The sequence below is a fragment of the Parasteatoda tepidariorum genome, chromosome 9 (genome assembly GCF_982258835.1).
Source record: "Parasteatoda tepidariorum strain Cologne lab strain chromosome 9, Ptep-v5.0, whole genome shotgun sequence".
NCBI lineage: Eukaryota > Metazoa > Arthropoda > Arachnida > Araneae > Theridiidae > Parasteatoda > Parasteatoda tepidariorum.
Genome location: NC_141763.1, coordinates 95,799,268 through 95,813,899, shown reverse-complemented (window position 1 = coordinate 95,813,899; position 14,632 = coordinate 95,799,268). Strand labels below are relative to the sequence as shown.

The following is a 14,632-nucleotide window of genomic DNA, read 5'->3' as shown; positions in this document are numbered from 1 at the left end:
CAATGGGGGTTATTGTAGGTGGTTTGCAATAAACGTATATGTTTTTAAGCTGATAAAAAAACTTTTAATTCATTGTTGAATAAGCTAGATTTATTATAATTCTTTCCTTAAAGCACTGGCATTTATGGGTGGCCCATTTTATTAAAACCATAGCAAACTCAATCCTGTTGAGTTAATCTAAGTAGATTTTACATGGGGTGATTGCACACATGGGGATTTAAACACATGGGGTGATTGCAAGTAATGATTGCTTAAGATTATCAGGCTGATTAGAAAATAATACTTTTCCGAGCAGCCTGGTGCAAAATGAAAGCAACGGTAGTGATCTTTGCAAAAATTTAGCTTACGATATATATGCGAAAAATTTCTGCTTAAGAAGTTATAATTGAATAATGGCGAAATAAAAAATTTGAGTGAAATTAGTCGAATAGTTCTTGAGAAATCAAATTTTAAATATGTGACTTTTTTAAAATTCTATCTCTCAGGAACTACTCAACCGATTTCGCTCAAATTTTGTATTTTTCCATGCAAAATTGCATACTTTAAAATGATGTTGAAAAATGCATACCTTTCATTTCAAAATTTTTTCGCTGACTGTTAAATAAAATAATAAAAAAAAAATAAATATTTACTAAAACTTATTTTTTGCATGGGATTATCTTTGGTTAAGTGAATTTCCCAATTGTGTGCAAAAATTCGCTTAAAAAATTCTCGAGATATGGGCAATACACGAAAAGTAAAATTAATATTATGGGGATCAGATTTTGGACCGTTCTCCATGTTTCCCATGTTGCGCCACTCCCTGTTCTTTGGGGGTCAGATATCCGAATCCGTAGAAAAAAAAGTTATGTTTATTCAGAGAAAGTACGTTTTTGTGTCCGATTTTCTGACTTAAACTATCGTACCCTCTTGTGATATTCACCTGAATTAGTATTGAAAACGATCCAATTTGAACTGTAGGTTGAAATTTTCGATTCTTAATTAAAACAATAAAAACAAAAATATCGTTCAAAACATGAAATTCTCTTTTATTCACAACTCAATAAGTATTTATGGGATCTCTCTGGTCCCATATCTCAAAAATAAACTCACCAACAAAATAACAAAAAAAAAAAGCATAACAAAACAAACAAAAAAGCATAACAAAATTAAAAGTGAAAAAAAGAATTCTAATAAATGTTTATCACACAGCAGAGGTCGTCATAGCAACGCATGTAATGACGACGCATGCGCACTGTTTGCTATTACTCTTGAACACAGTTGAAAAGTGTGATGACGTCCAAATAAGATGCGCACGATACCAAACCCAAAACAACACCCATTTTGATAATGGGTAAAAAACTAATTAGACCGTGCTTATTTGTAGACAAATTTATGATTTAAAGGTACATAACGAGCTATTCTCTGGCATTTGGTTAAAAATAATCCATATCTTTAAAAAACAATAAGGGTTAAAAATAACACATATCTTTCAACAAGTGTAATTTTTTTTAACATCAATCATGCTCTCCCTAATTATGATAAAATGCTTCGTCCTTCTCATTGTATTTTCGTAGCCTTCAAGTGTGTTAAAAACTATTACTTTCGGCTACAAAAAAGATGTTAGTATTAGATAACGTTTTAGGTCCATTTCTCTTTATATCTTCTGTTTTTCTTTTCTTTTTACTAGTTTCACCAGGTATAAAAAATAAGTAAACAGGATATGAAATGGTATGAAATTGTTCTTACAGTGTAAATTAGTGTGTAATATCAGTGTGTAATACCAATTTATAATACTTAATATACAGGTCACAAAATGTTATCTTCACTCATAAGTTTATAGGATGCTCCAAATTTTAAATGCTAAATCAAAAGGGGGTAGACGTTTTACTTTTACATTATTCTTTTAAGTTTTCCCTTTTGTAATGAAAAAAAAATTCCATTCAATACTTTTTTATCCAATTTGGGGTTAATTAAATGTGCTTTTAGAATACGTCTACTCACTTGAATTAAAATAGTTAAGACTTTTAAATGAAATTTTCTATTTTTTAAAATTCCATTCCAAAGGGTTATAGATCTAGATAAACTTCCTTTAAGTTCTACTTCATTTTTAGTTTTAAGGTAAAAAGAAATATTTTTTATTTTTTCCACTTACTATCCATTTTCCGGTTATCGGTTTTACAAAAAAAAAGGAAAATGTTTAAGCTTCCGGTAAAGGGAATTAATTTTCAACTAACATTTAATTATAATTAATGAAATATTGAATGTTTCATGAAACGTAGAATGCTTTGTTTAAAGTGAAACAACTATAAAACATGCATGTTTATATATATATATATTTTTTTATTTATGAAAAAATGCGACTATTGATATCCAGATCTTCAATAATTAATTAAATTAATAATTCTTTACATGTTAGGTGAATAGCATCATATTAACATGTTTCGAAATAACCACCTTCAGCCTTAATGTACTTCTGTACTTGAAATTAAAGTTTCAGTTACATCTTTTAAAACCTTGATTCGAACTGTTCTTTTTTAATCCTCACGTTTGGATTTTTTTAACGACTTTGAATTCCTTAAACCGTGTTCCTGAAGCAATTTTTTTGAATTTAGGAAGTTGTGAAAAAGAACCTTCTATTTATTTTTTGGACAAATTTTAAAAACTTTTTATTCCCAAAACTCACATTTTTTTTTAAAGGAACAAGGTATCGAAGACGTTAAGAAGGAAAAAAATTGGTTGCAATACAGTAGAGTCTCGATAATTCGAGTCTCGGTTGTTCGACTTTCCCATTAATCCGAACTAGTGAAAAAAAAGTCAGTCTTGCTCCCAAATAATGACAGGCGCACACACAACACGTGGAACAATTATTACGATTGAATTTACGATGATTACTACGACTGAATGTTGGAAAACGATATTTTGTGTTCAACTCTGAAATATATGAATAGTGCGTTTAAACAAAAAACATTAGACAATTATTTTAAAGCACAATTAACTTGGTGCAGTGATATAATGAATATTAAAACTTGGTTTATTGTAGTAAATGTTCCTTGATCCTCTAATGTAAGCAAATTTTCTTTAAATATAATATCTTCTTTTTTTCACTAAATACTAAAATTTAAAAACTGTTTGTTTCTATTTATTGAAATATTTATTAAATTTGACATTTTCGAAATTGGCAGTTTTCGAAAGTTTGAGGTAGGCTCTGTCCCATCCACTTCAAAATATCGAGACTCTACTGTATTATGTTTCTGTACTCATTTCATTTGTAGAACTAAAAGAATGATTGTTGATGATGATGGAGAAATACATCAACATGGATTTTAGAATTTTTTTCTTTTAAAAAATTTTATTTTTTGCATTAATACACCCATTTTTCGGTTGCAATAAAATTTTGTTCATTGAAATAAACATACATGTATTTAAGAGTTACAAATTCTTTCTGACACTTTTGAAGTCTAGTACAAAAGTGCATTACGTATCAATCAAGTGACGGTCACGTTGAAACATTTACAAATAGACGTGTAATTTACATAATATTTTTAAGAACAATTAGATAAACCTTAGAAATTAATTCTACTCCAAAGAAAGTACTCGCTGGTAATTTATATAGATACTGAAATACTAACATTATTCATTATTTTTACCTGAAATAAAATGACTGACAGTTAATTTAAAGTGTTAATGAAACTTACGCTTTCCACTTTCTGTTAGCATCTTTAACGTTTAAATTCCTGCGTCCATCTCCACGCATGCGCCCCACGGGTAAAGTATCCGCGCAGCGTATCGCCATTTCTTGCACACAGGCAGCCGGAAACAATCCTTCTTCGCCATCGCGTCTTCTTCCTTCCAAATATCCACTTCCGCTCACTCCAAGAACTGTAAATACGTGGTTAAATTAATTATTTTGCGTTATGTATGTCATATATAAAATTGGGCACTGTAAGTATATATATATATATATATATATATATATATATATATATATATATATATATATATATATATATATATATATATATATATATATATATATATAGAGAGAGAGAGAGAGAGAGAGAGAGAGAGAGAGATAGATAGATAGGTAGATATACATACAAAACTCACGCCTACTTTTCTGTTAGTTGTGACACTACAACAACATTGATGGTTGACAATCAATAGTTAAGAGAGGATGGGAAGAGAATGACTATCGAAATATTTAATAAATCACTGCTGAGGAAGGTGAGACGGAAAAAATCAAAACTAGTTTGAGTTCCTTGAAATGCAGTTTGAAATCCTTATTTTTTTTGTTTTGTTTTGTAGTTGTACTTTTTTGTAGATTGTTTGTGATCGAGTACAAAATGGAGAAGTTTATCCGATATTACTGTGAATGACCGGCATCAGGAGAATGTCGACTTTCACCGGTGAATGTCAACAATCACATAGTTGCTTTGTTGAATGTCCGAAGCATTTTTATATCCAATTTGATACGACTTTATTTGTTGATATTATTATATTTATTCGATATTTTAATACATGTTGAGAATAGATTGGGAGAAACATCAGTGTTCAGAGTACCGGTTATATGTATACTGGGCAGGGGCACTTAACTTTTAAAAAACACTGATGTGGGGCATACCGGACAAATCTATACCGGATAGTGGCACTGAATCTTAAAAAAAATTGATATTGGACATACCGGGCAGTGACATTTAACTAGACCTATTATATATTTCGGATATGTGATTGTCAACATTTACCGGTGGAAGTCAACTACCACGTTCGATCATTTTTAGTAAACTTTCAACTTTAAAAATGGGATACAGAACACCTATACTCTTTGCAAATAAAAAATAGGTCTTATAAGTCTGAGCGATTTCTCCGTTCTCGCCAGTTCCTCCTCTCTGTCACCATGTTTTCAAAATTTTTCACTTTTTACCCCCAGACAATATGTTTCAGTAAGACGTTGGAGTGTACTAACAAGGAAGAGCCATTAGGTGTTAACCGTTGATCCAAGACATTTTACTTAAATCATCAAAAATACTGAAATAGAGATTGAGTGGAAAAAAAGTCAATGCTAAAGGACATCTCAGGTCACTTATTTGCTATAGATGTTACCGGCATGGGCATATGGTTAAAGACAGCACAAAGGAACGTGCGTGAATTGTAACGCATTAGAGCACCAGAGGAAAAAGGCTGGAGCATTTGCATTAATTGCCTAGAAGTAACACTTCCTGGAAGATAAAAGGCTTCCGCACGGGTTACGTGAAGCAAGAAATCCGACCCTTTAAGTAGTCCGAATGTTGTGTCATTTTTTTTATAAACTTTTGCGCATTTTATGTTCATTGAATTATTATTAAATAATTTCATTGCATTGAATTGGATAATTTGAAATGTACTATACAGTTCTTGACAATCTTGAAATCCAGTTTGTCATTTTAATGCTAACAGCTCCGATTTATCATAAACCCTGAAATACCCAGGTATGGGGTCCCTAAAATTTCTTAAAGCCTGCTAAATGCTACTAATGATTTCTTTTTATGTTTTTCCTCAAGAATTGTCTATTAGAATTATGAATTAACAAAAATTGTAATAAATATGAGATCAAATTTACTTACATATCGCAATTTACTTACGCTATAAATGATTTAAACGCACTTCATAAATAAACAACAAGTAAACTTGGTTTAAAGTTACGATCAGGTGGCGTCTGGCAATTCTGGCAATTCTATACTTAACTCTTCACATTTCCTAGATCAAGCCCTGGCTGTTAATGATATTTAATGTCTAATATTAATATGGCCTAGCACATTGTACGTACAAAAAAAATGATAGATACTTTTTTTCGGTAAAAAAAAATATCCTTAACTTAAAACAAAAATGACTCTCTTATTATTAAAATGCCAATAATGAATTTAGTTTCTAAATAGAATTTTTCTCCTATTACCAAGACAAAACACGTTTCATAATGTTAAAATATAATGTCATGTAGCATAAACAATGCCATTTTTTAAAGGTTAGAATAGTTCCCTGGATCACTAAAGGTGCGATATTCCGGCAAATCAATATATATATTGTATACAGACATTCAAGTTCAGCATTGCCTCAGCAAAAGAGTTTTAGTAGATAAAAAAGGGACTGGTAGGGTGTTGGACCCATGTTCAAACGGTCTTGAGTTTGATCCCCACCGACCGAACACTCTCCGTGTAAAAAATGGTGACTGGTGCACGCTAAATGTGTCGGGGTCACAAAATCCTCCCAGTTCCCATAGAAAATCAATACCTTAAGGGGAACTACATCGGAGATCGATCGTGATCTGATTTAGGTCAAAATTACTATCTGCGGATGGATGGCGAGTGAATGTGTCCTCCCACTAAAACGGAATGTGTCGTATGAATGTTGTCTCCAAATCTTTTTCAAGGATGTTTTTCAAAGACCGTCGCCAATAGCCTATTGTGTAGCTCCAGTGCGACGTAAATAAAAGTACCAGTAGATAAAAAGGACAAGATATTTTCTGGAAAATAGAATCAGCCTGTTTGACTTACTTTCGAGGAGATCGCCTTTGGCTAGCTGTAGATGACCTGCAGCCGATGGATTATAGTCTTCTACGCAGACACAAACTGCTTCTGTCATGGGAGTAGATTTTGCGGAATCGAACGGATCAGAGTCAGTTCCACTGCTGTTGGCGCCAGCGCCACTTGTTTCGATTCCTTCTAGGTGAGAGAGACGTCATCAAAACACTTATAACATACACACTTTATTTCAATGATTCTAAATAGAATTTTCTTTACACACGATATTTTCAATACTTATTTTCACTAATATGTAATTTAATTTCCTTAACTCCGTTGAAAGTTAAGAAAAGACCACTGTGGCGAAAGATTTAAGTAATAATCCGCCATTCCATATAGTTCTGTTTTATTTAGTTATCAAACTATATAAATTTGCTTACAAAACAATATAAGAGCTTTTTAAAGTTAAACTTGTCTGTTAATTCGTTCTATCTTCTACTGTATACATATATGTAATAGAATTATTTGAAAAGGGTTACAGTTTCGTCGTATTGTTGGAATCCTAGACTTGACGACATATTTCGATATAGAAGAAAAACATTCGTTTTTGAAATAGAAACAACTGTGAGACGTTGCCAGACCATTGGATTTGTTTGGACTGTCGGAATAAATAGCTCTTTATGCTGACATACTCTTAATAAATAAAATGTGAGATAAAGAATTTTTTACTCTTGTTTCGCTGCAGAAGAAAATCGTCAACAAGAAACAATATTTATTATTCTTTCATCAGTTGATTTAAAAGCAAACAGAAAGACGTTTATTTGTTACGAATTTTTAGACATAATTTTTATTAATTCGTATTAAAAAAAACAATAGTTTTTATTCTTTAACACGATTTACGAGAGCAAGCAAAAGGAAGGCTGCACAACGTCGTTTCAGTTGGCGATGTTGATCTATTTGGCGTGCATTTAGATGCAAACAGGCTCTCTCCATAAGAATAATGTTTTTTTACTTGCGACAGAATATAATAAGTAAGACTGCTTGATAAAACGCAAAATAATATTTTGGTGAAACAAAATCATTTCCAAACTCTGAACAATCACTATCATAGTCAAGAAAAAGAGGGAGCTATGATTAAAATCATCTAAGATCAATTCACACGTCTAATAGGATTAATAAGTATTCATCTTTTTTTTACTAGGAACCAGTCTTAAGAGTCATTAGGTTTCATGTTAAACTTTTGATTTTCGATGTTTTCTTTATATTTTTTAATCACTAACAAAATCTATGATAGGCCTTTATTTGACAGCAATATACTTATCAAAAAAGTAATAAAGATGGTTCTTTAATAAATTTCGGAGAGACAGCGCTTGAAAACTTTTAAAACATATATAGAATTTTTTTCAAAACTTTGAAGTAATAAAATGATGCGATTTTAAATTTTTAATAGAGAGTTTAATTTTAACTAAATTAAATTTTTTTTAAAAAATTTAATTGTACTAAACTGATGAAGATCGCTTTAGATGCCCTTAAAAAATCTCTTAATGTAAATTACATATAAAATTAAACTTCTAAAAAAGGCTGCTTGCAGAATTGTATTATTTTTATTTTCTCAGAAAGAGTCTATAGTTATTCTAAAATTTCGCGTGCTATATTCTCCTGCTCTGTTTAGATTATGAGCTAGTAGTTTACAATCCTCCAGCATTAGTTAACGAAAATTAAGTAAAAAAATGATTAACAGCAAACTTCGAAATTTCTCCAAAGTTTGAGTTAGTTCGAGAGGAAAGAGGATTCTGAAACTCCATCCTCCTCAAAATAAACTAGTTACATTATTTAAATTATTCTTTCGCTATGATAAACCTCTGTAATGGTTGGTTAGAGTTCGTAAACGTGTTTGTTCTTTCACACGTATATTAAATTATGAGTTCATTATGTGTACATATTATTTTTATTTCCTTCCTTCAAGGATTCCTACAATTTGTTCTAGGAATGATCATTACAAAACACCCTGGAAGCGTGTTTGCAAGTGAAATTTAGTTGCAAAACTGTATGATGAAGTAGAAGAGATAAGAATGTGTCATAAATTTTATTCATTTCTCGGGATTGAATTTTTAGGATCTCGAAACCATTTTGAATTGTAATAGTATATATCAAAGTAGTGAACAATGAAAATCAATTTTACGCCAATCTAACAGCGTGTAACTTGTTTATTTAATCAGATAGCATTCAATTCTATTAATATAAAATTCAATAAAAGGGAAAACTAACAGCTTTCGACTTGTAAACATGATTTTTGTGAATAAGATACATTTGAATAAATCTAAATGTGTTGCTTTGTTTAGAAAATCCAAATTTGATTAAAACAGACTTTCTGCATGGCTGGTACAACTATTGAGTGGACAATGCTATTTAAACAAAATTATTGCTGACCATATTGTAGAAAACAACATTGTCCACCCTAAAGGTCATAGTATGAAAACTAATTCAGATCATCATGGGTTCACAGAGTTGCGGAAGAGCATGGTGAGAGGTTGGTGAGAGTTATAAATGGTGAGAGTTTTGAAGTGGTGTTGTAGTTTCAATGTGGTTCCGTGAAGATGTATTCGGCATTCAAAAATACTTCTTAGAAGACAAATACCAAGTATTCAGAAACTTTATTGCAATGAACCCACTAATGAAATTGGTTAAAACATACCATCTAGTTCAACATGATTCCGCATACATGATTTTGAACGAATCAGGATTCATGATCAGCGGTTTAGTTCTAAGTCACGTAACTTAGGAGAAAAGCATGCTGAATTAATGATTTATAATCATAGGTTATAACGACATTTTTAATATTTATTTATAGTAATAGTCAGACGAGAGCTAAAGAATGACTCAGAATAGAATGCTTGCTTCTAAAATTGGTACCCCAGGTTCGAAACCCAGAGATGTCTGGTCGATATCCTACATTATTCCCCCTCTCATCAAAACAGGGAATATAAGAAACATTTCAGAGGTGGCCGTTATGTTTTCGGAAGTAATAAATCTAAATCCGTCAAAAAAAAGTATGCATACTCAGAGAAAGTATGTTTTGTGTCTGATTTCCTAACTTAAAACATCATCTGCACATATTAATTGGCGTATTTGAGGCATATATGGCAACGTTACTTTTAAAAAGTAACGAGTAAAAGTACAAGTATTTTTAAAAAAAGTAACGAGTAAAAAGTAAAAAGTTCTTATTTTAAAAAGTAACGACTTAAAAGTACATTTCTAGGAAATCGAAAATTGAAAGTAACCTAAACTTTTATTGAATAATATTCTTATGTTCTTTAATGTTTTTGCGAAATTGTTGTCATTTATTTAATTATTTTTAATTTTGAAAGTTATGGATATTAATTCATTTTTAAATTCGGAAGAATATTATAATATAATTTTATAATATAATCGTATAATATAATTTTAAAATCAAATATAATTTTAATATCAAACATTTTATGGATTTGCACGAAAAAGAAATTTTATCTATTGATTTTAATTTTTAGTTTATTATTTTTATTTATTTAAATTACCATTGATTTAAAATTGTTTTACTCTTTAGAAACGCGTTTTAAAAGAACAAACGTAAACAAAGCAAACACGGGGTTTCAGTTAGCTTTGTGACCCTTGAGCTAGTAAAAAATAATTGAATGTGCAGTATAAGTTGAAACAGAAGGTATTTAAACACGAAGTTGGCTGTTAATGCGTATATATTGCACATTAATTTCATAAATTAAAAAAAAAACATAAATATTATTTTTAAATATTTTTTTTTTCAAAGCTTATCGAATTTACCGAGTTTTAGAAAAAAGTAATGATTTCCTTCGATATTTTCGTTACAAATACTTGTACTTTTTCCCTAAAAAAGTAGCGAAAGTACAAGTAAAAGTACTAAATTTAAAAAGTAACGAAGTACAAGTAAAAGTACTAAATTTAAAAAGTAACGAAGTACAAGTAAAAGTACGTACTTTTTACTTGTACCGGCGATACAAGTAACGAAAGTAAAAGTACTGCCATATATGATTTGAGGTCACCCTTTCAAGTCATTAAGATTGAGAGCCAAAACCTAAGGGTTCAATCATTAGATCAAAAGTTATACAGCGTGGTCCGTTTTTTATTTTGCTCACTGTTCTGTGATACTGTGTCTTTTATGCGTTCGATTTATTAGTAAATTTGTATTTAATTTTAAGATTGCACTATTGTTCTTTTTGACCTGATTTTGAGGACATCAGAAACTTACCGTTGGAGTGGTTAGTGACTTGTCCACTTTCTTCTTCCTCGTGTTGACCATCGGAGAGGTGCGGTAAGGAATGGTTGGAGGGACAGGGAGAGGGGGGTTTCCCGCCTGAATTCACCAGTTCCAGACGTGGGTCACTGTGATTTTGACTTGTGGTGCCCATGTTGGCTGCGCTGGTCCGCCGCCTTGGATTGTAGCGGGGTGCCTCACGGTACGGCACTGTAAAGGACCAAAACCAATCAATACCGGGGTCACCTGATCACTTTTAGGCATTTATATTTACATGTAAATATTGAATCTCGTTTTTAAATTTTTTTGGACTACTGTGATATCATTTATGAAAGAAGTTTTTGGCTTTCTGAATTTATCCTGTTTTCTTTAAGGAAAAAAGTTATAATTTAAATTAAATAAATTTAGCGATTGTTTGGAATTACATATTTCATAAAAAAAAACCTTTTCACTTAAGCTTAAGAGGACGTCATACCACGAGAGAAACTTTTCATCGCCAATTCTCTTTCATCACCAATTCTCTTTCATCACCAATTCTCTTTCTCTCTTTCTCTATCCATCACTAATTTAAAAGTGTAGAAGAAATGATTTCAGGCAAACCTAGAGTAAGTCACAAAATTTCAAATACTGAAAAGAAATGTTAAAATGAAAATAAACTATGAGAATGTAACTTAGGATTACGCAATGGAGAATTTCTCTACTAATAATTTGTTTGAGCTTTTTTTTCTTTTTCAACAATTGAAATTTTATGGCTTACTCTATGTTTGCCTGAAATCATTTTCTCTTTCTTTTAAATTCTAAATCAATAATGGATGCGACAGAGTATTTGTGACGAAAAGTCTCTCCCATGGTTGGGCGTCCTCGTAAACGAAAGTGAATGGCTCAGTGTTAGAAAAGTTTTACGCAAAAAAATAATTTCCTTTTCAATTGAATCAGTACGAAACTATTGGGTTATGAAGGGAGTAATTTCGTTTTTTTTTCAAGCAGGGGACATAATTATAGTTTTTCACTGCCATATTCATACTTAAACCGCATGCTCATCATATATTTTGGCAGCTGATATAGCAAGGCTTGTTAAAATGGTTGATTAACTCTATGCAGTAGATTTTCGACTGTAGCCTTTTCAGAAATGGAAAGTGAAAAGCAGTATTTTCGAGAGATATTTTACTCTTCACTATTGAATAGGGTAAAATGCTGTTCAAGCAAGAGAATAATTATTCAATGTGTATAGATAAGATTTATTGGCAGTACTCTAGTGTCAAACCTGGTTTGCAAAATTTGGATCCGGCAATATTTCGATTACGATGCACGATGATGCACCACGACAGTTTAAGCCAATGAAGGCAAGATTAAAGAATTAATTGATTTAAACCGGGGAATAATAAATCATGAAATTTCAAAGAGAAGAAACTTATTTAATTCGAGAATTCATAATCATTTGAAAAAGCCAAGGTTAAATCTTAAAATTCGACTTAAGGATTCCTGTTTTTTTTTTTTACGAAATAAAATTTGGCCTCCTGTTACTTGCTTCTCAAAGTCAAGAATTTTTTTTAATTTCTATCACTGAATATATAGCGAAAGATATATATAGCGAAAGAATTGAAATCTTTGGGGATGAATATGGAATGCGTCACTTAAGAGAATTCATACTTGACGGGCTTGGCTTACTCGAAATAGAATGGAAAGAACAGTTGCTAGCGTGAACAGATGCCATATTTAAATAACCAATCAGGATCGAGGTACCCACACTACGTCACTTGCAGATATCCCATTGAATTATCAACAAAAATGTTGCGGTCTCTACAAAAATTTTTAGAGGGCAAAACCTCTTTACTTATAAGGTAGTTAAAAATAATTTTTTTTTACCTGCAAAAAAAAAGTTTTATGTACATGAAATCATGATACTGCCAAAAGGATGGCAAAAAGCATTGGACCAAAATGGATAATACATGATTCCATAAAATACTTATTTACTATAACAAAAATCACTTTTTTTCATAAAAGGAAACGCAATTACTCTCCGAATAATCCAATAGGTAGCACTGAATTTGTTTAACTTATCAATCAACAGATTATGAATTCCTACATTTTTTCAAAATTAAATAAGTCGTTGTTAAAAGTATTCAACTCCTCATTGTTAGTTTGAAATTAAAAAGAAATAGTAGTTGCTAGAAATTTGAAATTTAACATAGATTTGCTAACGATAATTTTTTAGACGGAATATACACACGGATAAGAGATCATCGATAATTTTTGAATGGTATATTCAAGTTAATTTTATAAAAAAATTGTGAAACTTTAACAAATAATGTAAACAACATCAATAATATATAATTTTGTATTATTTGTAGAATGGTTTGAAATTTAGGGAAATAAATATAATTTAATTTTAACAATAATATGATATAGAAATTTTAATCGTGTACTCTTTTTTTCAAATATGTGATACAAGTAAACAATAACGCGTTTAAGTATTACTTTTACGATGTTTAATTCGGTAAATATTATGAATATCGTTTCATGTCGATTGGTAAGTAATTGATAAGGAAATGCTCACAGGTTTTAATTACTACTTCCATAGAGTTTATGTTTCCTTGAATTTAAGAAGAGTATGGGATCCCCCTCATAACAAATTATAAAGAAATTAAATATAAAATGGATTAATGAACAAAATCTTGGGAATTTAAACTAAATAACAAGTGTAATGGTGTTAGGATAGGATTGGTGCAATATTCAGTGTAACTCATTGCTTTCTTGGGGTAATATTTTGATCAAATTTTAAAGATAAAAAAAAAAATTTGCTTCAAAATTGGCCAAGTCAAATTTTTCTTAAATTGAAAACCCAAAGGACGTGAATATGTAAAATCTTATGAGAAAAGTCAAACTAACTTTAATTCAGAAGTATTCAATTTGAAGTATATACATATTATATATATATATATATATATATATATATATATATATATATATATATATATATATATATATATATATATATATATATATATACACTGGTTATCATAAATTAAGGAAAAATCACAAAAATAGCGATAACTCTTTCAAAAGTAAGCCAAACCGTGCAAAATTTGCATATGTTGTCCACTAAGAGTAGCTGAGTAAAATTGCAATATGCAAATTAGTGGCGCTGCACTCGGCTTACGTCATCTGCCTGGAGCATAAAAGTCCAAGTTTGAGAGAAAGCACACAAATTTTACTGTGATTGCGACATTGAAAATCTGAGATAGCCAATTCGTAATAATGACCTCTAGGCATCATTTGCCTGAAGAACTACGATGGAGAGCCATCGGGAGACTAGAGGCAGGGCAGAGTCAATCAGAAGTGGCCAGATGGCTAAATGTGAGTCCATCTGTGGTTCATAGACTTTGGAGGCAATTTCAAACCACAGATTCGGCATCTAGGAGGTTCAGTCAAGGACGGCCAACTGTTACGACCAGTGCCGATGACCGATATTTGACATTAAGTGCACGCAGGAATAGAACCGCTACTCCGACACATCTTAGATCCTCTCTTGCTGCAGCCACCGGAAGGTTGGTGTCAACGTCAACTGTGCGCAGAAGGCTCCACGAAGGTGGTCTGTATGCGAGACGACCAGCCATTTGCGTGCCGCTCACATCACGCCATAGGAGAGACCGTTTGCAGTGGGCCCGACAACATGTCCACTGGACGTCAGATCAATGGAGGCCTGTTCTCTTTACGGATGAGTCCAGGTTTAGTCTAGAAAGTGACAGTAGACGTTATTTGATATGGAGAGAACCTGGGACCCGTTATCATCCATCAAACATCCGTGAAAGAGATGCATACGGAAGAGGCAGTGTCTGTGTTTGGGGAGGCATATCCTTAGGAGGGCGCACATACCTCCATGTCTTTC

At 31.5% G+C, this 14,632-nt stretch overlaps 1 protein-coding gene across 4 annotated transcripts in view; it reads right to left on the bottom strand.

Annotated features, from left to right (window-relative positions):
• Window positions 1-14,632, bottom strand: part of LOC107445300 (uncharacterized) — a 107,119-nt gene that overhangs the window by 23,986 nt on the left and 68,501 nt on the right. Inside the window, exons 10-12 of one of the 4 annotated variants that reach the window (XM_087152432.1) lie at window positions 10,738-10,953; window positions 6,510-6,674; window positions 3,678-3,861 (exon numbers count right to left, since the gene is read on the bottom strand). In XM_087152432.1, coding sequence (XP_087008558.1) covers window positions 3,678-3,861; window positions 6,510-6,674; window positions 10,738-10,953 — 565 coding nt within the window. Of the gene's footprint in view, window positions 1-3,677; window positions 3,862-6,509; window positions 6,678-10,737; window positions 10,954-14,632 lie in introns of all 4 variants that reach the window. The other 3 variants (XM_087152431.1, XM_087152433.1, XM_087152434.1) reach the window with 3 other exon arrangements.